Source organism: Rhinolophus ferrumequinum, chromosome 17, assembly GCF_004115265.2.
Source record: "Rhinolophus ferrumequinum isolate MPI-CBG mRhiFer1 chromosome 17, mRhiFer1_v1.p, whole genome shotgun sequence".
Lineage (NCBI taxonomy): Eukaryota > Metazoa > Chordata > Mammalia > Chiroptera > Rhinolophidae > Rhinolophus > Rhinolophus ferrumequinum.
The window spans coordinates 62981901-63009444 of record NC_046300.1 but is presented as its reverse complement, the minus strand read 5'-3'; the positions used below and the strand labels follow the sequence as shown (position 1 = coordinate 63009444).

Here is a 27544-nt window from a genome sequence, read left to right as displayed (position 1 = left end):
CTGGATCAGTGCCCCCTTGTCACAATATAACACAACAGTGTGGCCTTAGATATGAATCAGTTGTCTCTAAATCAGTCCTCTCTAATGGTATCAGCTGATCTGAGAGAGGGGAAAGGAACACAATCGGCTCCAAAATGCAGCCCTTTGACCTGGATTCTCGGCATGGTATTCATAGATGATCCTATTCGTAAGAGTCAGGCCATAGAAACTCTCCAGAATTAAGACCATCTTCTTGTAAGGCGGCCCTTTTAGGAATCAGAAACTAGACTTCTTAGGAGAGGATCTGAAATATTTCCAGACATACCAAATTCTACTCCCAAGCCTATTTTGTGTCCAATGCACTGTTTACTTGGTCTTCCATTTGGAGTATGTAGTTGTTCCCCCTCAGCCATGGGGGATACATTCCAAGACCCCCAGTGGATGCTTGAAAGTATGCCTGGTACTGGGCTGTATGTATACTATGTTTGTTGCCATACATACACACCTGTGATAAAGTTTAATAAATTAGGTGCAGGAAGCGATGAACAATAACCAATCATAAAATGGAACGAGTCTAACAATGCGCTGTAATGAAAGTTATGTGAATGTGTCATTAGTAAGTAAGACAGGGGGACTTGAACACAAGGAGTGCGACTGATACCTGAGAGGGATCCGATAACCAGGAGGGCTCCGAAGTGGACTAACGGGCGGGGAGCGCACAGGGCATGGAGACGCTGGACAAACGGGTGGTTTCCATCCGGGGCAGGACGGAGCTGTGAGATTCCATCATACTACTCAGGATGACTCGCAATTTAAAACTTCAAATTGTTCATTTCTGGAATTTTTAGTATAAAATTTTGGGTCAGGATTGATTGAGGGTGACTGAAACTGCAGACAGCGGTCCCACGGGTAAGGTGGGACTACGGTGCAGGGAAATAGAGGTTCCTGCAGGCAGGTGTTATGCCTCCCGGTGGGCGGAGTCCACCTGTCAGTAACTAGCGGAAGCGGTGGGATGGTGGTGGACAAATTTCATTGGTTGAGCTGAATTGTTAGATATATTTATGCCATAGAACATTTGAGCTGGGAGAAACCTTGTCTAATCCGCTCATTCCATTACTGACGATATTGAAATTCAGAGAAGTGAAGGAATTTTCCTCCGATCTCCACCTTGTATCCCAGGAGGGGCAGGCAGGACGCAGCCTAGAGTCTGTGTTTCCTGAGTCCTGGTTCTGTGCTTTGTCCACCACTACGCTGTTTCTAGTACCAGCTTGTCACTTTGGCTCATGGCCGGCTTCTCTGCCTTCCCCGCAGCATGAGTTTCGCCTCTAGTGTGCATTTCTGTCTTGGGCTGAACACATGGGAGCTGCATCCCAGGTGAGGTTCTGCTTTTCGTAAGCACTGCTTCCAACTGCCGGCAGAAACCAGAGGGCAAGTGCACAAAAGACCCCCAAAAAAGAACCAGCAGTCTGTGCCTAGTCATAACAAGCTGTAGTAGTACTAGGTAAAACTATACTAAAGCACTTTCTCCTCGTTTTGTAAATATTGTAAGAACCTGAAAATATTAGTGAGCTCTTAGTAGAGGCCTGTCTCAAGATCCTAATTCAAGTATGAGATTTTTGCTTTTCCCTGAGATGGAACTCCATGAAGCTCCAATTACGACCTTTTTCTTGCTTAATGTTGGAAAACTACAAAAAATGTTCAAATGAAAGACTTATTCTAAACTAGAAAGATAAAGCTGAATACAGGTAAAATATACATTAACATGTGTTAATGTAATCTGGCAAGGTTAGGCAAACAGTGTATCATTCCAATAATAGCAGTCTAAGAAAAGAAAAATATTGGGCACATTCTTTGTTTATTTCAAATGCTTTTTTTTTTAGAAAAAAAAGAGAAAACTTTGCAGGTAGTGCTGTAAAAGTATGTTCACTTTTGTACTCTTGTATTGCTTTATTTTCTCTTTTGGTTTTCTTTTCTTTTGTCCTTATACATTAAAATGAACGAGTCAGCAGAGTTTGTACTTGTTCTTTCAAGATTTTACTTTATACCACCCTCTCTATTAGATGCATTTATATTCAGGATTTTAAATCAGGAATGGGATTAGTCCAGAAGCTGACCATCCATAACAGAGAATCTTTATCTGGCAGAGCAGTGTGGCATCGCTGAAAACAAAACACACTGGGCAGAGAGAACCAGATTCCAGGTCTGACTGCCACTTTTCTGACAAGCTCTTTGGCCTGGTGGAGCTCGGTTTTCCCTTTCTGGTCTCAGAATCCACATTTGTGGATGAAGACGTTAGACTAATGCTGAGACTCTTTTTCAGCTTTGAAATATTCTGTCTCGAATTATTTGTAGTTACTTCTCTGTTACCCAGATAAATTGCAGCTGTCTCTCTCACTTCTTACCCCCATCTCCCTCCTCTCTTCATTCCTTTCTTCCCTCCCTCCTTCCTTTTTTCTCCCTTCTTTCTTCCTTTCCACTGATATTTTCCTTTTCTTACAGAAAAGAATTCAGGGCTAAAACTCCAGTGACCCAGATATTTATAGTGCCAATGGCAGTGTATGAGTGGGAGCACACTGCATCAGGCAAAGTTGGAAATGGAGAAATTATTGAAACCGCTAACTGTGGGAGACACCGAGATGCAGTCTAGGAAGAAATCAGGGCTTTGTGGGTAATGGAACAACTCTTGTGCTGAAATTTGACACTGCTCCTTCCATTCCACATTCTTTGAAAGTTAGCACGTATTTCCTAGGTGTGTACTGCACCAGCAGTGTGACAGGCTTGGGCTTACAAAGGTGAACGACATGCGGCCACTACACTTAGGAAGACCCGGCCAGTGGGAGCATGCAAACCGGAATCTCTAGTGACTCTGTAGCTCTTACACGCTTGACTTTCCGTTCATTGCCACTTACACTTGGAGAGTGTAAAAGCTGTTGACATGAAATGGCTATGAGAGGTGGAATTTAATTAATATGATTTTGAGGTTGAAGGATTAAACTGACAGTGGAGTATTTAGGAAGAAATCGAACGATGTCAACGACAACAAACAGGTTACACCCTAAAGCTATCAGAGGTCCCCTGACAACGGTTCTGTTTTTCATAGGCTCTGTCCAAATGAAACACAGAGTGAGAGGAATGGTGAAAGTGCAGTGTTTTCAGTCTTAGCATGGTAACACTACTTTGCCACTTATGAACCGAGTGACTCCTTCTGGCCTTCTGATGCGGATAATTACAGTTACCTTACGAGGTTGTCGGGGGGATTAGAGCTAGCTTCTGGCCCTGAAGAAGTACCTGATAAATGTCCATTAATATTATTGAATAATATTACTATACATCAAATAAAGACAACGGTGTCATAAAATTATGTAGACACCACCCGGAGATTGAGTGTGCAAAATAATGAATGGGTAGGTTTTTCTCAAGGCTCTTCGTGTTCATGATCGCTAGCATGAATGTGAACCAGTTGCCATTACCCCCCTTTGGATCTCTCTACATCTTGCTATTGTCAGGGTATCCGTCAGCCTTCCGTCGTTTTGGACCCATGAGATCACTTGACCCTGCAGACATTTGTCTGGATTTCACTGGACACAAGTTCACAAATAAGTGATTGCGGTGTGTGGTCATGGATTTGAGGTCAAGTGTTCATCTTCTTAAGGACCTGGTTCTAAACCATTTTAAGGACATGGAGCCAATATAAATCTGATGCAAGTTATAGAAAGTCGTCCTGGAAATAGTCCCACCAACACATTTTACCTGTACTTGGAGGGGAAGGGGTAGTTTGCAAACCCTGCTAACCTCATTAACAGACCCGTGAGAGGTTCGTGTATTCCAGCTGAAGAGCTGGAATAAACTGTGTGTGTCTTTCCGAGAATTGGTGAGAAACTAGTTGGCCTCTGTTTCTGATGCCCAAGAAATGAGTTTTTCTGAAACTCTTTAGCAACTAACCTTATTTTAGCCCACTCGCTAGAGGTGTGGTGTCCCAGAATTGACACGGGCTCCGCAAAAGGTACTTAGAATCTAAGAGCAAGTCCTGCCACCTCCTCCTCTGTAGTTATTTATACTACTCCTCTGGGAGGAGGAGTCATAACTTTAGCAACAACCAGGGTGTGGAGGAGACAGGTTCCCTCTTGGTACTTGGCCTTGTGTTGAGTTGAGAGTAAGGTCACTCTAGCGGGACCTGAATGTAATTGCTCTGTTCACCATTAGAACAGTCATCTGACTTCAGGGATTCATCCGAAACTCTGGAGAGGTTTTGCAGTAACCATTATATTTGAGTTGGAACAACAAGAGTTGGTTCTTGGTAACCATGCACAGCCCCAAGAGCCCACCCAAACGGGCAAGCACCCCTCTTTATTAGAACAAGTACTGAGGTCCAATCTTACTTTGCATTATCCATTTTGCCTTCTTTTTAAAAGAGACTAATCAACTAGTGCTACTTTGAAATAGTTTATATGAAAAAAGAAGACTATGTAGCTTCCCCAACTTTTATGAAATGAATAAGTGATTGCATTTTGTCATTCAACAGTTGTTTATTGAGCAGCTGCTTTTGCGTGGCACAGGCTACTAGCTGGGGGTATAGTGGTTAAGAAGACCGATATGCTCCCTAAAGGCATATATTATATAAAAAGTGCATCCTTATTTAATTACAATTGTGAAAAGGGCTGCAAAAGAGAAGAATAGAGAGCCAAAAAAAGTCATAATAAAAGTTATGGAGCCGAGATCTCTTCTAGGCACTATGTAGCAGCTCATTTAAACCTCAGAGCAAGTCACCAGGATTATTCCCATTGTGCAGATCAGGCAATACGAGTAACAAAAAGATGAGGTCATTTAGGGACGGAGTCCCAGAGAGCAGTTTCCAGGCTCTCGACCTCATCTGGAAAGATGCTGGCTCGGGCAGTAGGTGGCCATCACTTGTGATCAGATGGCCGTCAGCTGTAACCAGTTAGCCATTAGCCACTAATATAACTGCCGTGGCTACGCTGGCAGGGGGTTGGTTGGTTGGCAGAGAAGCAGATGGCAAATTGCAGCTAGCAAATGGGGTTGGTTGGCAGTGAGGAGGGCGGCGGATTGCGGCTAGCAAGTGCACTTAGCAAGCTGATGGTGGATTGCAGATAGTGTTGATCCTACTTCCTGTGTCTCGATGAGCCGCCATCAAGAGTATAGTGGTGTGACTCCCCATCTATGGCTCCATTGGTTTCCTTTTCGGCCTCACCGTATCCTGCGTTCTTCTGCGGGGAGCGGGAGCTGAGTCCCTGCACTACAGTCATTTTCCCACGGTCATGCTGCTAGCAAAATATCACATTTTAACGCCAGGCAATCTGACTCCAGAGTCTTCACTGATAACTACTGTACGTGGTTTCTATGAGGAAATGACTTTTAATCTATGTTTTGATAAATTGACTCTGAGGTAGAAAGGAGATCATATAGAGAAAGAACTAGAAGTGGACTAGTATGGCTGGAGCCCAGAGAGTGAGGAAGGAGGGAGGACAAGACTAGGGGAGAGGCAGGTGGAAGCAGGTGGTGCAGGGCTTGATGGCCTGCCCAAGGGATGGGAACTTCTTCCGATTGAGTTCAGTCAGCTCTGAAGCGAAACCCCTCGGTCAAGAAGACCCTCTCAGGGGCCTCCCATGCCTGTGACATGAAAGCGTTGCGGGCAGTTCTCCTGAGCTGGAGAGATTATTTCAGATCAATTTACTATTGTGTCAGTAGAAAGTAACCTGCTTGAGGATGTTTTATCTGTGTTATTAGTCTGTCCCATTAACGTCTTTCCCAGGTCAAATGTTTTCTGCCATTTCTGAGATTTGCAGGACTGCATTTTCCATAGTGGTTCATGTAGTGAACTTCTGGCAAGTTCCGTAATCATCACCATCACAATGGCTAACACTGTGTGGCAGGCACTGTGTTGAGTGCTTTCCATGGATTCTTGTGTTACAGCCTCAACTCCATGAGGTAGGTACTGCTGCAATCCATCTTTTCCAGATAAACCGAACTACAGGGATTAAATGACATGCCACAGGTCCCACTGACTAGTGTCAAACAAGGGTTGCCTCGTGCCAAAGTCTATGCTGAACCCTTCACGATGACGCCTCCCTGCATGTGGCCCAAAGTTAGTGATAGAACTGATTCTAAAACTCAGGTTTTACATTAAGTTTCATTTTCTAGACCAACAGTTAAATCTCACAGGAAAAAGGAAAAAGATAGGAAATAGAATAGAACACCATGGACCTTACCATGACCTGAAGCAGTCTTGTAAACATGTTACAGATTTACCAGCCCACCAGCTGAATTGGTAGCATTGACAAAAATAGAGAGAGCTGAAGGGAGTGGGCGATCTGTATTTGGATATTAACCATTAGGAATTTGGAAGAGAGAATTAAAAATTAAACAAAAGTTTCAATATTTAGTGGTTACGTACTATGTGCTAAGTTCTTTACATTTATTCACTCAGTCCTCACAACAACCTGATAAAATTGGTCATATTTGTATCTCCAGTTTACAGATGAGGAACACAAAATCTTCTGGATTATTTCTTTTTGTTCCATTGTTGTCTCCTGCTTACCCTGAATCTCATCTCCTCACAGTAACCAAAGTTATCCTTTACAAATATCCCTAGATCATGTCTCCCTCGTACCTAAAAGCCTCCAGTGGGCTTCTGTTGTATTTGGAATGAAACCCATACTTCTTATTGTGGCCCCCAATGCAGTAAATGATATAGCCCAGCGGTTTTCACACTCCAGAAGCCTCAGACTGACCTGGAGGGCTTGCTAACACAGAGATGGCCAGGTGCCTCTTCACATTTCTAACAAGTTCCAGTTGATACTGATGCTACCAATCCAGGGACCGTTCTTTAAGAACCACTGCTGAGCCCCTCATTGACCTCTGACCTTGCCTCTGGTACTTTTCCTTTTGATGACCAATGTCCAGCCACATTTGCTGCCACTTTTTCCCTTAAACTGTGCATTCTCAATGGTGAGACTTCTCTCCCAAGGGGAGTGAAAGTTGGTTCTTGAGGGGGGAAAAAAGCAAAAAAAAAAAAAAGAAAAAAAAGAAATAGATATTATGATAGTCTGTGGGCTTCCAAAGCTCAACTTTACCCAGCAGATGTATAATATATTTGTGGTATTAAAATTTCATGGAGGAGGACGGTGTTGGGGGGTAAAAATGTCTAGAGAGGCTCTTAAGAGTATATAATGAAAAAAGCTGTGCAACAATGTCTTTAACAAACCAAGCATGTTCCTGCACAGAGCTTTTGCACTTGTTAGCCATGTGTCTGGAATGTTCTTTTCCCAAATCTTCCCAAGACTGACTCCTCATCATTTTTATCTCAGATAAATATAACTTCCTCAAATAGCCCTTTCCTCACTACTCTAAAGTACAACCCTACCATATCACATTCTTCTGCTTTCTTATTTTCATAGTACAGCTGCTCTTTGTCTTACAATGGGGTTACATCCCAAAAACCCATTGTAAGTTGAAAATGTCATAGGTAAAAAATGCATTTAATACACCTAACCTACCGAACATCATACGTAGCTTAACCTAGCCAGTTTCTGCTGAACGTGTGTTGTTTTCACATCATCGTAAAGTTGAGCCATTATAGTTCCAGGACTACCTGTACTGAGCATGACCTGAATTCATCCTGTGTATCGGTTGGATTGTTGTTGGTTGACTGACACCTTCACTAGCAAGTCTGTAAGAGAGGAACACGTTGGCTATAGTCTATTATAGTGGCCAGAGCCTATTATAAAGTCTAACACACAATTAGAGCTTGATAATGATTGTGAATACATGAATGGATGTTAATCACACAGTTGATAAAGTGGTCAACCTGAGATTTCAGACCCCCTGCTAAACCACTAATGAAACCCAAGGGTCGTTGACGGAAGGTACCTTGTAGGAATGCTGCTGTCACAACTTGTTGGCCCGTACAGATTACCTGAGCCATCTAACAGGTGGGGGTAGGGGGGAGCAGGAGCAAAAATTTTTCCAAATTGTTTAATCCCAGTCCCACTACTTTATTTTCTCCCATGGTTTTCAGAAGCAGGAAAAAAGGGGGGAAGGAAATCAGGGATTTCAAGTGAGGAGATCTATGCTAAATGATGTGGGTAATATTATCCTCCTGTTTTACAAATGAGGTAACCTGGGGCTCAGAAAGCTTAATCAAATGCCCAAGGCCATAGAGCCAGTAATTAAAGAGGCTGTGAAGCCAGCCTATTTTCTTTCTCTTCCTCTGGGACCTATTCTTGAGGCTGACACACCTGGTCATAGCTCCATTATCTTGAGTGTCATCCATACCCAAAAGCCAACACATTCTAGAACATTTCTGTTATTACAAAGAGTCTTACTAGACATTGAGGCAAAAGATTAGCCCTTCTTGGCTTCACCTCTGCCCAGTCTTGATTGGGAAAGTGGGAAGGTCACGTAAAGTGACCTTGATCTATAAATCAAAGAGAAATAATTTCTGGTCAGTTCCACTGTTGCTTAAGAGTCAGTTGTCTAATCCCCCTCCTACCCAACAAAAATATGCAGTCACTGTTTTGTCTCCAAGAACCTGACACAGTGTAGATGCTCAAAAAATATTCATTCCCTGGAAAGCAAACAAAATAATGAGTGAAGCAGCAAAATAGATAATGTTCACAATTTTGTAGAAATTGGAAGTTACATAACCAGAAGGAAGAAATGATAAAATAGAATAATATCCAAGTACAGAAAAAAAAACAAAAACGTGGTTGTCTTCAATGCAGTTTTTGTTAATAACTTACCATTGTGTTTGCAGAGGAAGGAGACACTCATGAATTTCTGTAGGAAGTAAGTAGAACTTCAGTTGGTTGTAGCACAAAAAGAAAGGCATTATAATGGAACAAAGTGGAAAGTTCTACAAATATTTCTAATCCTCAGCCACAATATTTGTGGAAATCTGGGGGTGACAAGTTCTTCTGACTCTTGCAGGTCCGTATCTTCTTCCCCCACCTCCAGTCCTTACCAACACCGCGAGATCCACTTTTCTTATTGAAATAAATCACTTCTCTTTGAGAAAACTCTTCCCTGCTCCAGTGCAGTAAACCCTCTAGGACTCTGAAAAGGTGACAGTAGTTAGAATAATTATTCCCAAGCCACCAATACCAGGACTTTTATCTCCATGCCTATTATAAAAATTCTCCAATTTCTTAAAAGTGCATTTCTTTTCATTGACTTCAGTCTAGTGCAAGGCTTCGGGGACTGGCTAAGTGAGCAGGTGTAGCAGCCAGGGTACTGATGGAGTCCTGCAGGTTTCCCAAAGCACACTGGGTCAGGAGAGCTGCATCACTTTACAATTCTAATTCCATACCATGGAAACCTCCCGCCATAAAATGAACAAGATGAAGCATTGTGTGCAGGAGCTGGCATGTATGTTGGGGTTCTTTTTTAAACTTTACTTTTTGGTGAATACTTTTGTAAGGGTCAGGAGCTTGTTTGGGACAGTAGAAAGCAGGAACTCCGCATCTGGAATCTTGCATCTGTCTAGCTATGTGACCGCAGAGAAGTCACATCCTTTCTGTGGGCCTCAGTGGTCTCATCTATAAAAAGGGGGTCTGACACTTCTGGCACATTAAAAGTTGTAAAGTTTAAAGGAAGAAATAGAAGTGAAGGCACTTTGAAAGTCTGCAGCACTGCAGGCAAGCTAGGTGATGTTACAGCTAATTGGGACATTCTGACCAAATGTATTCATGGCTCACCTCGTTGCTCCTTCTCTTCCACAGAGTTTGGGGGAAGTCGAGCCTGCTCACCACCCACTCAGCCCCTGAGCATGGCCTTTGAGAATGTCCACACTGAAGGAGTCTGTAGCAGTTGCTTGGTTTTAACTAGTGAAAAGTATAACAATATTATTTACAATTGCATGCGCTCTACTAAGCATTTTATGTGTATTATCTCATGTGACCGCCCAGCCCGGGGGGTGGAGGCTCTTGTTCTTCTCATTTTCAGATGAGGAAACCAAGGCTCAAGAGAAGTGAGGTACCCTGCATAAGGCCACCTTCTCAGAGAAGGTACTGAGAAGGAGAGCTGGGGTTTAAACCCAAGTCTGTCTGACTCAGAGATCTATTTTCTTGACCCTCATACTTCTTAAATTATATGCCATAAGCACTTTAACAAGTAATCATAGCTGCTTCTTGTCCAATGCTTACAATACACTAGGCAAAATTATTCCCCTTATACAGCAGCTACTCCAAGAGGGTAAGTGGCTTGCCTGCCTGAAGTCTCCAGCTAGTTAGAGACAGAGCCGGGATGACACGTTATAACGCATCTGACTTCCCAGGGGCTGCCTGCCCACTGCCCTACACCAAATAGCTGAATGGGCAGCTCCACCCTGGATTACCCCCTGACTAAAGCAAGTAAGATCAAAAAAGCACTAGTTCTGGAACTTAATGACTTTCCAATGAATTTGCATAATGCGCCACCCAGGCCACTTGACCGGAAGCTGCCATGCTTTTCGAAATGACCCAGCATCTTACATCTCTTCAGAACTGCTGCTCCAGAACAGTAAGTCCAAGAAACAGTGCTGAGGCAGGGCCACAGTGGGTAAATATTTGGTTCCCTGGATACAGCTGCAAGTGTTGGGTGAGATTTCCTCTCACAAGACTCCCCTGGTGCTGCAGGCAGTCCGGAACTGAGATTAGAATAGAGCAGGAACAGAAGTGGGGAGAAACTTGCCGACAGAGCATAATGACATGTGTTCAGTTCTGCTTATGAATGAAAAAGCTGGAAACATCTTTCACTGGTGTTTTAAGGTCACGATAGCATCCTTTAGCAGGGAAAAAAGGTCCAATGGCTTAATAGATTCCAAAAGAACAGTAGCAACACAGCTGGTTGGAATCTGGTTATTAAGAGATAAAGGAATCACTCAGTTGCCAATGAGATCTGAACAGTAGAAATGGGTAGAAAACTGAGAAGTGGAGCAGGAGATGGGAATGAAGGGAAATTCAGTCACTCATTCCATACGTCATTATTAAGCCCCATGATGGGCAAGGCACTGCCTCAGGGGCTAGAAAAGCAGCAGTAAAGGAAAGTACATTCCAGTGGCAAAAGAATAGACGAGGTCAATGATACTGAGCATGTGGTAGGAGAGTTGCTGTCCTAGAGAATCTCAGTGGTGAGCTTGCCCGCTGGGGAAAGTATATTAACAAATTACACAGTTATATATGAACCTTCCACTGCGAGGGAGGTCGGCACCCCAATTCCTGAGGCTGTTCAAGAGTCAACTGTGTAACAGTCACCTTTTATGCCAGCCTCTGTTTGCCAAGCTCTGTGCCAGGCATGCACGAGCACAACTCTGTTGGGAGATGTCGTCAGCCCCATTTTAGAGATGTAAAGTAAGTCCTAGAAAAGTTGACTGTGCTGCATTTTGAACACAGTTCAGTCTGAATTCAAAACCTCTATTCTATCCTCTCAGCCTCAACCTCCTGACATGGTGCTCTGAACTTCTCCAGTGGTGTGCTGGTCAATGTCCCCAGCAGGTCCCCAACCAGCTCTGTGGGGACAAAGACACCGATATGTGGCATTTGTCAGTGCCTGTGATGGAAATTCTCTCACCTTGACCAGTTTCATGGTACCTGTTGGAAAGAGATGAGCAGTAGAACACTATTAAAGAGCAATTGGTACTGGAAAGGTTCAGTAGACATAAATCACCTCAAGACCAAAGATAACAGTGAAATATAGTAAAATATTTGGAAGGTGATGAGTTTTGATCATTTATTACTTTTGCTTTTCATGTACTTACATTTTAAATATTGGTTATGCTTAACACCCACCTTGAAAATAGGATGGAGGGTGCTTGTGGGCTGCTAGGAGATGGCTCCACGTCACCGTTCTCTCTCTTGAAGGACTCTTCACCCCTCATATATTCCCTTGTGCTCTCCCAAAAATCTTTTTTGGCTCCTTTTTCATATTTCTTTTGTCTCCTTGACCTGTGATCTTCTAGTTTTGTTTTAATCTTTGAATCCTGTGTTAGCCTTAAAAACCGACTGAATCTCATTTAAAAACACAACCTGTATTAGGTGACAAAAAAGTTTCCTCACTAAATATTAGAAATGTCTAGGTTGAGAGGGAATGTCTCTTTTGTGATGGTAAAATGAGTCCTACACATTAAGATTAAGAATGTTTCTGTGTTGTCCCAAATGCGTTAGACTTTTCTGTTTTCACACTTCAGTCATGCTTTTCTAAATCCCCTATCTAAATATGACAGTTCTACCCACCAAGCTAGGACCCAATACAATGTGTTTTCATTAATTAATTATAAACTCCCATTAATTAATTATTATCATTCCCTGAGGACTCAGTTCAGCCTCTACTTATACATGGACCACAAAGAACAAAAAGACTTTGAAAAACATAAACCAGAGACAATCTAACAGGGTTGATGAAAAATTGAAACATGAAAACTGACAATATGTGTGTCCTCGAAAATTAGTGTAAAGTTGGTTTAGTCATTGTCACTAATTTTTGTTCATTTTTAAGTTTCTAGGGCAACATATGGGATTTATTTGCTTACATTTAGCCCAGGTTTCCAGGTGCGCCCCACAGTGAATAAACAGTACCTAGGGTATCGTTAACTTGGAAGTACTGCGAGTTTATTTTTAAAATCCTTTCACCCTAGCTGTGCTTGCCGCTGCTGCTAAGGTTTTTGAAAGCCGCAGTACTTTTGTTCCTTCCTACAGGCTGTTTTTCACGGGAAAAGAGAAAACTGACAGTTGGCAAACAGAAAGTTTCCAAACCACAGTGTATCTGCTACTTGCATAATCACTGAAGCCAAAATTTCCATTTTCTACAGAGAACTTTGTTTTTGGTCAACCTGAACTGCATATAAGAACTAAACTCCCGCACGGCTCACGGGCTGCGCCCTTGGCTTCTTTTGGGAACACTTTGTGACTTTTCCTTTTTACAGTATCTGTGCCCTCCCTTTTTTTTCTTTTTTGACTCATTGATGCTGTACCATGACATCTAAAAATACAGCCTGACAACTGGTTTTAAGTAAAGAGGATGTTTCTTTCTGGAAAGGAACAGCAGAAACATCCTGCATGGTTTTCTGAAAATAAACATTTGACAGTCTCTCATCAGTGCCTAATCTAAGTTTCTAATTGGAAAAATGCAGGGTATTTCCAAAGAGAACCCTGCTTTTCACTGCAGCTTCTTCCAGGAAGACGCTTCCATGAAAACATGTCTCCTGTGGGTTGCCCTTGGTAGTAAGCTCCTTGTTGAACTTCACTTATTAGCTAGGAACCTCAGGCAAGTTATTCTCGTCGTCTTGGGGACTCAGCTTCTTCAGTGTAAAATGAAGAGCAAAAAATATTTACTTCACAGGGTGGTTGTGAGAATTCAATGGATATCATGTATATTAAAGCACATCACATAGACAAAGCAGTCAGCACATATTCATTTCCATTTCATGTTGGTGAGAACAAAAATAGCTGGCCCAAGTCATGATCAGTCACAATGAGATAAGAAGCACGAGTTTGCAAGCGTTCCCAGCTTTGGGCACAGGGGCAGCTGAAAATGGTGTTTGTGAGTTAGCCTGTTGACCTATCACTGAGAAATTAGAATGGAATTAATACTTAGCTATTAGGTTGCCCACTCTTTCCAGGGTTTAACTGGTGGATTGATTTTCAGTTTAAGTACGACAGCTTGGCCTCTTCTTAACTCAGGAGAACTTTTTTCTAGAGAAAAATAACCATTTATCCAACTCAAAATAACCACTTACAGTTAACATAATAGCAGTCAACAGCTTACAAATCATTTCCACTAATAGTAGTAGTATTCACTGATAATGCATCTCAGGCACTTAGCAGAGACCGAATACCCAATATGTGCCCAATAAATAGAGTGTATTACTGGTGCTGTGATTATCATCTGTACCTTTGAGGGAGATTTGAGGTTCAACCCTCATTGATATAAGAGATGAACAGAGCTAAATGAGATTGATTCTTATCATTCCCATTTCATGGAGGCAGAAGCTGAATGAAATCAGAAAGATACCATGATTTTCAGGCCCTGGTCTTAGTTAAATGGCAGAGCTGGGACACAAGCCCAAGCCTCCTGATTCTATTATAAATCCTGTGCACACCTCATGGACACCAAGCTGGTGTGTCCTTGTGGCCTTCAGCTCCAGACTTAATAAGCTGCTTTGTTTCTTTCTTTCTTCCTTTGAAGAATGTCTTTTCGCCAGTCTTATGCGATCAGGCAATGATCTGATAAGGGATTGTCTTTTATGAGAATGCCGTCTCCAGGGAGTATCTGCCAAAGCTGACCGAAATTGCTTGCCAGGTTGATGCTGGAGCTGCAAAAATGGTTGACCATTGGCCAGCCTTTCTTGTTTGCCATGTCCTCCAATCTCTGCCAGTCAGAAAGGAGCTTGCTGCTAAATGCTAATATTCAGAAAACAGGTTATCCCTCTCTCTAATCTCTGCTGGGAGCCACTTGTCTTGTTAAGAGCAGTGGTCCAATCAATATAAGTTCTCTCCATCAATTTCTTCCTTTTTCATGCTTCCTGGGTAAGAAGTCAGTTTTGGAGTAAGTTTTGTACACGCTAAGAAATTAATTGCACTGCCAGTTGAGCTATATGAGACTTTATTGTTATCTGAAAATATGTAATTGCTAACAGTTTCTTTTCTCCTGGTTGAGTTGTTCTCAACCAGGGATGGTTTCGTTCCCCTGGAGCCATATTTGGTTGTCACAGGAGGCAGCAGGGTGGGGTGGGGTTTTACTAGCATCTAGTGGGTTAGAAGCCAGGGATGCCCACAACAGAGAATTATCTGGCCACAGATGTCAGTAGTGCCAAAGTTCAGAAATCCCACTCTAGGACAAGCTCCAGTGACCTTGTTGATCTCATTTGCAGTTATGTTAGTACCCAGAACAGTGTTTGCACTTAGAAAGTGCTCAGTGAGTATTGGTTGAGTGAATGAATGAGCCCATGATCCAGAGCTGTTCCACACTGAATTAACTGCATTGTGTGCTTCATCTTAAGCCCAAAGTGATGTGGATTCAGGCCCAGGAGGCCACAGGACTGATGCCAGGCTCTGTCTCTTTTTCCTCTTCGACTTCCAATGAACCCGTAGAGACGCACAAGCGTCCTGCTGTTTTTTATAGAATACTGGGACCTGAGATTCTGCCCCAGTTCATCACAACAGGCCCCTCTCTGCACTTCAGTTCGGCACCCATAAAATCTAAATGGTAAAATCTCTTATCTCACAGGGCTGTTAGCAGCACGAAAGAAGGTACTGCATGTGAAGTGCTTAGCGTCCGTGGGACATACACCCGTGCTCGGTGGAGCAGGAGAAGCCATAACTGACACTGAACAAGAAGTCCCCAGTGACGGCACATTGGGAGGGCATGCATCGTCTTGAAAGAACTTGAGGGAAAATCACAGCTGACTCGGTTCGGGGACATCTGTGTCAGTCTAGGCCATTCTCTTCACGAGAGTGTCAATAGCTCATATTCAGTCAACACCCAGAGATGATATAAAGGGGCCCTGTTCAGCTGGGGTTGACATCATTTGGGTGAAATATAAAACTCCGTCCACTCAATAGATCCCAAAGTAGGAACGTCCTAGATACATGCCTTCTACCTCTCTCCAGTTTCTCCAGAATATCTCATCTGATGAGGAGTTTAATAGCACACCTTGTTCTCTGGGTAGAAAGCTTGCTTTTTAATGTGTAAGTCTGTCTAGGCCAAGGCTCGGAAGGGGCTTTGGAACATCCTCTTTTCACATTATGCTTTGTACATTGAAATCATCTGTAAATTTATTTCACTGTTAATTGTGTTTACGTTCTGAATAGTCAAGGTCCTTCACACAGCAGATATGTATTTACCACAGTCTTACCATGTGCACTGTGTTATACGCCCTGGGAATTCAGTGGTGAACAAATCAATCAAGGTCTCTCCTGTGGAATTTCCATTCTGATTGTGAAAGATAGAGAAGGATAAAAAACAAACAAAAATAGATAAGAAATATTAGCTATAAAGAAGATAAAGCAGCATGATATAAGAGAATGTGTCTGGGCTCCACTTTATATTGAGGGCAGGGAAGGCCCTTCGGAAATGGTGACATCTGATTTAAGGTCTGAGAAATGCAACAGCACCCAATCATGCAGTGATCTGGGGGAAAGGCATTCTAGACAGAGGGAACAGCATATGCAAAGTCTCAAAGTGGAAACAAGCTTTGATTTTGAGAAGGAAAAGGAAGCTAGTGTGGGTGGTGTGTCAGGGCAAGGCTGATGGGTTGGAAATAAAAATAGAGGCCACAGGGGCGTGAAGGGATAGATAATAAGGACATATTCGGGGAGGTAAGGAGATTCTCCACTGTGTTACAGAAGAAGCCATAGGGCAATTTTAAACAGGGACATGGAGGGATGATCTGTATTTTAGAGATATTGTTCACATGGCCATGTGGAGATGGTACCATTGTGGGACTCAGTTAAAGGCATGGACCCTGGTTACATAGCTGACTTTGCACACATCCAGGAAAGGGATGATGGTTAATTAGACTCTGGTGGGTCACCCCCCAAAAAATCCTGAGGAGTCATTTTTGTGAGGCAGGCCCTCTCATGCTAAGCTGTCAGAAAAGGTCAAAAGGGAATGAGAGAGAGATGGGGTGGGGGGTGGGGGCCACTTACTGTTTCCTTTCCAAGCTTTCGTATTTTTGTGTTCCAAAGAACGACTAAAGCAAAACCAAAGTAGGCTGGGTTCTGGACTTTCTTATGGTTGTGTTTCCTGGTGCCTTTAGTCTGACCCCAGGCATTGTGAATGGTCTCACAGTGCTCTGTGCTGACTTGCCTGTGGGTCTCTATCCACTCTCTCTCCTTTCTCGGCTCCTAAATCAGGTAGTGGGAGTCGGGCTTTCAGGCAGGGGCTATGATCGCACAGACTTGACCCCCACGATGGGCTACCCATCCGGGTGCTCCAGGAAGCAGACGTCTTGCCTGTGACCGATTCTCACTTCCCTTCTGCTCTTCCTCACTTAACCACTGACCAGATGGACAAGGCCCTTCCACCAGCACTCAGTGCTTAGCCTCTGAGGACCACGCTCTCAGCTAGGCAGCAAACGCAGGGCAGCCACAGACCGAGGTGGGCGTTTTCATCCAACACACACAATTTCAGCCTCTGCATTCCTGGGGTTGAATGGAGGAGGCGGTGGCGGGAAGGGTGTACTGTGGGTGGGTGCCATGGGAAACTTTTCAAATTCATCATTTTTATGTTTTTAATTCCATGCAAGGCATTGCTGCTATTAGCTGTCACTGGGTAGGGGTCAAATCTGAAACTGTTGCGATGGTCTCTGGGGTTCAGAAGTGATTCCGTGTAACACAATTTCACACAGAGTAGAGAAGAAGTATTGCCCACTATCCTTGTGTTTGCTTATGAAAAGAAATGTGTGCTTCCTTTGGAACTCCTTAAATGAAATATTGTGGCTTAACTTTTTAAACACGTTTTTGTCTGAAATGAAGAGACTAAAGAGCTAAAGAGGGAAACACAGACCCTTAAATTGTAAGAGAAACCAATTTGTAATGAGAAATGCTTATTTACTTATTCTTTTCCTAGGTGGAATTATAAAATTACTGTTTCTGTAAAGAAAGCAAATTGTCAGGATAATCACATAGAATGTGAAAAGACAATATATTTAATTTCTTCTGTAGATAATAATTACATTGAAAAATGGGAAAGTGAAGGACATGGGACTCAGGAGCTAGTCTGCCCAGGGTGGAATCCCAGTTCTGCCTCTTAATAGCTGTGTGGCCTTGGGCAAGTTACTTGGCCTCTCTGTGCCTCAGCTTCCTCAATTGTAAAGATGATAGAGCTATTTACCTCTGGCATTAAATGAGTTACTACATATTAAATATATTGAATATGCTCAATAAAATGTACGATTGATTTATGATTTTTTAAAAAGTGATTCTGTATTTATGGATACAATCATTGTAATCCAGGAATAGGTTCCTACAAATATAACTCCTGTTGCTGAAATTAAAAGATAAAACATCAGTGGGAGTCATGTTTTTAAATAAACAAGAGATGCCCGGTTTGGTGTTTTCTTTTTACAGTTACAGGTTTTTTTCATTAAAAACAATTAACCTGATGTGGAAAAGAGCACTTGAATAAGACGGCATTGTTTATCAGCTGAGTAGCCTTGTGCACACCACTTACGTTCCAGCCTGGAAGTCAGAGTCTTTTGAGTTTTAATCCTAGGTGTCCCATTGACCAGCTGTGTGGCTTTGGGCAGGTCTGTTCCTTAGTTTCCCCATATCTCAAATAAGTGGCAGTTATTAGATGCCTTCGATTCTATTTATAAATTCTACAATTCCAACTACTTCTAGTCAACATATTTCCTTGGAATTGAAATGATTTTTTATGCCTGCTTTATGACACTTTGTGTCCCCTTTTCTATGCACCCATCGAATCCCCTGAGAATGGGCTGTGTGGGAAGGCTTTCCCACAGTTTGCACTTTACAGTGTATGACATACCATGTGTACAGCGGAAATACTTAACCTTTCTGAGTCTCATAAGCAATGTTCTGATAGCTTTTAAGCTGACGTCTTCAAAGTGAAATAAACCACTTCTGAGGGCTGCATTTATTATAGTCCTTATTTACTCAAAAATTAACAAACAGCCAAACCTGCCTGTAATCCATTTATGCTCCCAATTTTTTGGTTAGGAGCTGGGCTTTGGGTTTGGGTCCAGTTCTGCCATTTAGGACTCTTGTTATGTATAATCTCTCTAAGCTCGTTCACCTGTAGTATGAGGAGATAAGACTACCTGCCTCATGTGAGTATCACACGGTTGAACATACTAAAACATGTGAAGTGCTTAGTGCAGTGCCTGGCATATGCAAAGTGCCTGTTAGTGGCGTTATTACTGTTACTATGAAAATGCCTGGCTGAGTGCAAGGCACACAGAAGCCACACAGGAACCAGTGGGCCGCAATTTTTCTTTACTTCTACTCTATCAGTTCCGGAGAACTTACCTGCCATGTGCTTGTTAACTTTACCTGTCATTTATCTTCTTTACAATGAGTTAGTCTTCCCATGAAAAAGCTTTTCAAAAAATTGGGAGCATAAATGGATTATAGGCAGGTTTGGCTGTTTGTTAATTTTTGAGCAAATAATGACTATAATAAATGCAGCCCTCAGAAGTGGTTTATTTCACTTTGAAGACGTCAGCGTAAAAGCTATCAGAACATTGCTTATGAGACTCCGAAAGGTTAAGTAGCTTCTCCAAGATAATACAGCTACTAACAGATGAAATAGCATTTTGAACCCAAATCTGAATTAGAACTCCTGTGCAAGTTACGTCAATTCTCAGGCCTCGGTTTCCTGCTGATTAAAATGAGATGCCCCCTTCACAGGCTCTGTAGAGGTTGAAATAGCCCCCATTAGTGAGGGTCAGGTTCAAGCACTTGCCTGCTGTACGAAGTGTGTCTCTTTCCTAGCACCACGTGAACTTAATCAGGGTGGCTTGCTCACATCACAGGACTCTCAGGAACCTGGCAGGTAACAAGTTGGAGTGAGCTGGACACCCCAAACCCCACCTAGAGAGGGAGCTGCTCTGCCTCTCCCTGGCCACGTGTTGCCATGGAGGAAATCCAGCCCAGTGTTTCCAGATCTTACCATCTAAACTTTTAAGTGTCATCTCCTGATTTCTAATATTGTCAACTAAAAACTTATTCATAAGCATAACCTTTCACCCTGCAGTTTAAGTAAGTGACAAGGGCAAGCCTTTCTGTTGCTGGTGACCATCATCAGCCCCCCTCACAGAAAGGAAAGGGCGTCGTGCATACTGTGCACAGATGGGCCAGTGTGGACATAAAACTGTAGCATTTTTCTCCCCAGTTCATGTGCACCGTCCTTCTCCAGCTTGTACGTATCTTATCTCATCACACCGTGAGGTGTTTGTTCAGAACCCCTACCCCCAAAATGTCACCCTTTCTGTCAGTTGTATTGTCCTGATGGGAGCATCGGTGATTATGAGTTGATGACTTTACCATACTAATGACATCACCTGTGAAGTCCATCCTTTGGAAACCTTTTGCCTTGGTTTAGGTACAGATACCTGTGGTATCTTATGAAGATAAGATAGTTGCAAGAAGCAGAATCCAACTCAAGTTAACTTAAGAGAGCGAAAACAGGTGGTTTTGTTGAAGGAATACTGGGGTGTTTCATGTAACCCAAGGACAAAAATTCACCCAGACCAGTGGAAGGACTAGAAGTGATAGGAAAGTCATTGGGAACCCTGTTAGTAGTTCTGTCAAACATTTCCTCTCAGGCCGCATGATTTCTCTTGCCTCCTACTAGCTACTTGCCTCCTTCATTCTCTCTGCAGATGGCTTGCCTTTTTCTCCACACGCAGCGGACAATGGCTGTCCCATATTTGCATCTGCTCAGACTCAATTCCAGATTCCCTTGACTGACGTTCTGATTGGCCCAGCTTGGGTCAAGTGTCCTCCCCTGGTTCAAACAACTGAGGCCAAAGGGGCAGGACCAAGTTGTACAAATATGGCCATCACTGCCTATGTTTGTCATGAGATGTCATACACACACACACACACACACACACACACACACACACAGAGTAAGGGTACTTTTTTCATTTTAGTATTATGTCTAACAGAATATTAAAGTAAAACAGTTAATATAAATATGTTTGTTTTTTATTGGGGAATGAACAGTGTGTTTCTCCAGGGCCCATCAGCTCCAAGTCGTTGTCCTTCATCTAGTTGTAGAGGGCGCAGCTCAGCTCCAAGTCCAGTCGCTGTTTTCAATCTTTAGTTGCAGGGAATGCAGCCCACCATCCCATGCGGGAATTGAACCGGCAACCTTGTTAAGAGCTCGCACTGTAACCTACTGAGCCATCTGGCCGCCCCTCCAGAAGCTCAGCGGCAGCTCCTTGTCTTCAGTCTAGTTGTGGAGGGTGCAGCTCACTGGCCCAAGTGGGAATCGAACTGGCAACCCTGTTGTTCAGAGCTCACGCTCTAACCAACTGAGCCATCTGGTTGCCCCTAAATACCATGTTTCCCCAAAAATAAGACCTATTCGGGCAATCAGCTCTAATACGTCTTTTGGAGCAAAAATTAATATAAGACATGGTCTTATTTTACTATAAGACTGGGCCTTTAATATAATATAATATAATACCCAGTATAATATAATATAATATAATATAATATAATATAATATAATATAATATAATATAATATAATATAATACCGGGTCTTATATTAATTTTTGCTCCAAAAGTTGCACTAGAGCTGATTGCCCGGCTAGATCTTATTTTCCGAGAAACATGGTATGTGCTTTTTTTGAATATATAATGTATGTATCTTAAAATCCATGTAAGATGGTCTGTGAGGAGTCTCCTCAAACTGACTGGGGTGGTGATTTCAGCAGGTAAAATGATATGCAAGGGAGCTCTTTGCATTCTATGCATTGTTTAAATATTGTACAGAGAATATTTCCCAGGATTGTAGTTATAAGTGATAAAAATTAAACGTAATTGGAAATTGTATACATCAAGCTGTTCTTAACTATATATCTTAACAGTTCTTAACTGTTCTTAATTATAGTATTGATATACTTATAAAGGGGGGGCAGAAATTTTAAAAATGGAGACTTTAAATTTTAACTTTAGAATCGTATGTTTTTCTTCTTATAATTATACATATATTGTATTTATTAAAACACACCAATCAATAAAGCATTTTCACTTGAAAAATAAAATATTGATTTAAGAAATAACATAGTAGTTTCCTCTGGGAAGGAAAACTACATTTCATAGTATAAAGTTGTGTGCACTGCATAGGTATTATTCTTACAATATATTGAGTCATCTTTCTTTTTGTCCTTTTCTTCTTTCAAATCCAAGAGCTAAAAAAAAATTTTATTAAAAATTAACTCCAAGAGCTAATGCCATGTGATAAACCTTTATGACCAAGCTTGTTGATTAACTCAGGTGAAGCCATTTTTACTCTGAGCACATCACATGTGAAATAAATGATGAATCACCTTCAAGGATTTTCCTGCCAGCCCGGCCCTGAACCACTCTTGCTGTCTTGTCCCCACAGATGACAGAAGGCAGGCACTGCCAGGTACACCTCCTGGATGACAGGAGACTGGAGCTGCTGGTTCAGGTAGGTATTGCCCACACAGGTTCCCTCTGTGAGCCCCGTAGCCTGTGTTCAGGCTGCTCACTTATCTGTGCTGCAGACCTAATGACTCAGGACTGATTGAGAGAGAAAAGGTAGCTGTGAAGTCAAAAATCCTGGTCTGTACATAAGAGTAACTAGAGCTTGGTGACATGTATTCCAATCTCAGCTTTGACATTCAATAGCTGTGTGACCCTGGGCAAGTGACTTTACTTCTCTGAATCTCTTATTGGTAAATTAGGGAACATAATGCTTCGCTGAAAGGGTTATTGTGAGCTGAAAATCTGCATCCTGCCACTTTCCTGCTACATGACATTGTCCAAGTTAAATATTCCGTTTCGTCAACTGTGAACTGGAACTAAGATAGCCCAGTCTTTCGCACAGAATTGTGGTTAAAATCAAGTTAGATTATATATAGGAATGAAACTTCTGTAAAATATATGGAACTATATGAGTGATGATATTTTAATTGTTGATGCTTCACTCTCTATTTACCCAGCACTTTGGACCAAGACTCTTAAAAATTGTGGAAGTCCCCGCTGACATCCACACCTACAGCTATGACTAGAAGTCTCTCCTTTGACCAAACCTAACTTTTTGTCCCTTCTGAGCCTTGTCCCTAGCCCACTGTGCGTAAGCTTCAATTGGAATGAAAATAGCACAGTCAACAATAATTTCAACAGAGTAGACATTTTAGTCTAGATGTCTGCCTGTTTTTCTTTTTTCTTTTTCTTCCTTCCTTCCTTTCTTTTTTCTTTCTCTTTTTCCTCCTTCTCTTTCTTTCTTTCCTTCTCTTTCTTTCCTCCTTCCTTCCTTCTTTCCCTCTCTCCCTCCATTTCTCCTCCCTCCCTTCCTCCGACCCTCCTTCCTTTCCTCTGTCTCTGTCTCTGTCTCTGTCTCTGTCTCTGTCTCTCTCTCTCTCTCTCTCTCTCTCTCTCTCTCTGTCTCTCTCTCTCTGTCTCTCTCCTTCCCTTTTTCCCCAGCCTTCCTCCCTTCTTCCCTTTCTCTTATCCTATCTATTCCTCCTTCCCCAACAGGAAACATCAAACCCTCAAACCATCATAATGAACCCTAAACTGTCCGGCTCAAAGTTCAAAAAGAATCCATCTAGAATGCCCTCCTGCAAATCCCTTTTTCCTTCCCCAGTCCCTGTACATCTTGCATCCACTTGACAGCCCTTGTAGCTGATTATAAACCATGCTTCTTCCCACCAGGTCCAGTGCTTCCTAAAAGCTCATAGATTAGATCCTTCTTCTAACCAGGTACTCAGTAAGTCCTAGTGATGATGACCTATACAGTGGGTATAATTACTCCCTCGAGAGAAATGAAAAGCTTAGGCTTTGGAATCAGACAGAACTGGGTCCAAATCTCTGACCTTCCTAACTGTAACATCAAGCAAAGTGCTGAACTTATCTTGGCCTTGGTTGGCTCATCTGTAAAATGGAAATAAAAACCCCAGTCTTGTAGGTTCATTGTAGGGATGAAATGAGGTAATAGATAAAAGGCATTCAGCACAATAAGTGGTTATTGTTGTTAGTTCTACCGGTTACCACACCACCATCCCCACCACAGCTTTGGGTCTTGATCTTCTGCAACTGGCCCCCTTCAGGCAAAGTTATTCCTACAGTCCAGACAGTGAGGTATTTAATAGTCTTTGTCTTGGTCACTAGCACCATGTTACATATAAAAGAGTATTTTTCCAAACTACAAACGCATGAGTAAGCACAGTTTTATCTTAGAGGAACAATGTGAAGTACTAGACTGAATTGCAAATAAATGAAAATGATGATTCATGCATGTTTCTATTCCCAATTTCCTCTCCTTCCCAATCTCTTAGAGAATGGTCTACAATAGATTAATCTATGAAGCAGAAAGGGTCAGGTATTTAAAAATAAACGAAAGCTGCTTTAAACTATTTGGGGCAAAGGAAGGTGGTAGCATATAATAAAGAGGCAACCAAATTGTTTCTAATCAGATAAATATCTTGACAGCCCAAACTTCTGTCAAGAGAGTTGCTGGATCTCGTGGCTTCACATTTTAACCTGAAAGAAAAGGAGTACTTTGGAATCACGTTTACAGATGATACGTAAGTGTTTTTCCAATAGTTTTTATTTCATTATCTTTTGTCTGGACCACCTACTCGCTGTCATTCACAATTAGCAAAAGAGAGGGGGAAATGCTCCAAAAATTAGAGAATATGTCCTGCTTAAAGATTTTTTTTTTAATGCAAGATATTTCTCCCAGGACTATATGTACATAACTTAATGAGGAATAAACTTTTTAACTTCTGTGTAGGTCCATTTTATGTTACCTCTTTTCTTTTACTTACATTTTTTATACTAAATTGGATATTGTATATACGAGGTATGATCAAACAATATGGTGAATATTTAAATTTAAAAACTTTGTTACAGTAAAAGACACATTATCATTAATTCCCCTCAGAACACTCCCCTCACTTCGCACACACTTATCCCATTGTTCTTGCCACTTCCTGAAGCAGTTCTGCAAGTCCTCTTTCTTGAGTGTCTTTAGTTGTGCTGTCGTGGTTGCCTCAATGTCCTGAAACATTTTGACTTTGGGGAAGAGCCAGTAGTCGCATGGTGCCAGATCCGGTGAATAAGGTGGATGAGGACACACCGTCATGTTTTTTATTTGACAGAAATTGCCGTATACCAGAAGCGATGTATGACACCGTGCGTTGTCATGATGGAGGATGATTTACAGCACACTTTAAAACACACCTTCTGTCAACCATAGCTCACACCCGACTGACTGCACTGAACAAGTTGAAGCTTGTCACACACTGTTACTAAGGTTCAACATACAGCTTCCCATGTTGAAGATCCCTGCCTTTCCATTGGATGGCACTCGGCAGCAGCATTCACCATATTTTGTGATCACAACAAAAAAGCTGTGTGTCACATAGTGCTTCTGGTACAGCAATTTCTGTCAAATAAAAACATTGCGGTGGTGTCCTCATCTACTTTATTCACTGGATCTGGCCCCATGTGACTTTTGGCTCTTCCCCAAAGTCAAAATGTCCATGACGGGTCATTTTGATTGAATTGATTTAGGACATGGAGGCAATCACAACAGCACAACTGAAGACACTCACAAAAGAGGACTTCCAGAACTGTTTCAGAAAGTGGCAAGAATGATGGGATAAGTGTGTTCAAAGTGAAGAAGGAATATTTTGAGGGAGACTAATGGCAATGTGTCTTTTACTGTAATAATTTTTTTTTAATTTAAACATTCACCTTATTGTTTGATCACACCTTGCATTTGTCATCAACTTAAATCTTTTCTGAAATGAGGCAGGTACATAACAATAAATTTGTGAGAATTTAAAACTCCATGTAAACAAATGTGTTTGTACTTATCAGCTCTTTTCTGTGTGTGTGTGTGTGTGTGTGTGTGTGTGTGTGTGTGTCTGTTTTACAGCATCCCAATTTGCCTACATTATATGCAGCCTGATAACATTATCAGAGGAATACTTCCCCTTTCTGGGGATAATTTCCAAAGATCTCTTCAAACATTAAAATTCAAGAAAATGTTCCACACACAAAATATATTGGCCAGCCACCCAACATTTTTCCATAACTCTCCCAATTTAAGTGTTCTTTCAGTTCTTCAGTTAAACCAGGCATAAAATACGCTCAAGAAGAGGTTAATTTGTTTTTAACACCTGGTGGCTTCTGATTATTTCCAGCCTGGGTGGGCTGCAAGCCTAGGACCTCCTGGAAATACCAGTGGCCTCAGGACTTGGGCTGGGTAAAACCAGACAGCTGAGTTGTCAGGAGATGTGGAAAAACCTGAGAACTTTGATTCTGGACTTGGGATATTTCCTGAATAGGCTTCGACAGAGCAAAAAAAAAAAAAAAAAATGCACTCAACATTACCCACCTCACTCTGAATCACAGAATTATTTGTTCACTCAACTATTTGGGACCCTGTGTGACCAGTCTTCTGCTGGATGAAACAGGAAATGCAGAATGACCATACTCTAGTGGGAAGGACAAGACTAATTCATGTGAATCAGGGACTAAAACACACACACGTAGGTTGAATCTGAATGTGAATGAAATAATAGCTAACAGTATAAGACATAAAACCTAGTAGCTAAATTATATGGTATAATCCATAAGTGTTATAAACACCGTAATTTAAAGAGCTCACATAGAGTAGAGGCTAAAAGCATGATGAATATTGGAGTAATTTATTCATTCAACAAGTATATCTTTTTTAAGATTTTTATTAAAATATAGCTAACATATAATATTATATTAGTTTCAGGTGTACACCATAATTATTCAACATTTATATACCTAAATAAGTGATAAGTCCAGCAACCATCTGACACCTTACCATGCTATCACAGTATTATTGACTATATTTCCTATGCTGTACATTATATCCCAAGACTTACTGGTTTTATATTTGGAAATTTGAACCTCTTATTCCCCTTCACCTTTTTCTCCCCCTTTTTAATTTTTTCAATTACAGTTGACATTCAATATTATTTTATATTGATTTTAGGTGTGCAGCATAGTGGTTAGACATTTCTATAATTTACGAAGTGATCCCCCTGACTAGGCTAGTACTCACCTGGCACTATACATAGTTATTGCCATATTATTAACTGTATTCCCTAGGCTTTACTTTACATCTCCATGACTATTTTCTGACTACCAATTTGTACTTCTTAATGCCTTCACTTTTTTCACCCTGCTCCCCAAACCCCTCCCATCTATCACCCCAACAAATCTGGTAACAAAATGACACCATACAGTTATTACAATATTATTGACTATATTCCTTGTGCTATACCTTACATCCCCATGACTACTGTGTAACAACCAATTTGTCCTTCTTAATTCTTTCCCCTTTTTCACACGTTCCCAACCTTCCTCCTGTCTGGGAACCATCAAAATGTTCTCCGTATCAGTGAGTTTGTTTATTTTGTTCTTTAAATTCCACATATAAGTAAAATCATATTACATCTGTCTTTTGCTGTCTGACATACTCTACTCAGCACAATATCCTCCAGGTCCATCTAGGCTGCCGCAGGGAATGGCAAGAACCCATTCCCTTCCCTGGTCGAGCAATATCCCATTGTACGTATGTATCACCTCCTCTTTATCCATCATCCATCGATGGACATCCAGGCTGCCTCCACATCTTGGCCATTGTAAACAATGCTGCAATGAGCATATGGATGCACACATTCCTTCGAAGTAGCATTTTGAGTTTCTTTGGATAAATGCCCAGAAGTAGGATTTTTGGGTCCTTCTTTGTCTCTTCTTATAGGCTTTGTTTTGTTTTGTTTTGTTTTCTTTAGTTTTATTGGGGAATATTGGGGAACAGTGTATTTCTCCAGGGCCCATCAGCTCTAAGTTGTTGTCCTT

The 27544-nt window shown here is 41.7% G+C and overlaps 1 protein-coding gene across 7 annotated transcripts in view; it reads left to right on the top strand.

Moving 5' to 3' along the window:
* The window catches only part of FRMD4B (FERM domain containing 4B), a 372884-nt gene that overhangs the window by 221851 nt on the left and 123489 nt on the right, over positions 1 to 27544 (top strand). For 6 of the 7 annotated variants that reach the window (XM_033132199.1, XM_033132203.1, XM_033132204.1 and 3 more), the window contains 2 exons: positions 22056 to 22121; positions 24128 to 24222. In XM_033132199.1, the coding sequence (XP_032988090.1) occupies positions 22056 to 22121; positions 24128 to 24222 (161 nt within the window). Of the gene's footprint in view, positions 1 to 5905; positions 5926 to 22055; positions 22122 to 24127; positions 24223 to 27544 lie in introns of those variants that run through there. The other variant, XM_033132205.1, reaches the window with a different exon arrangement.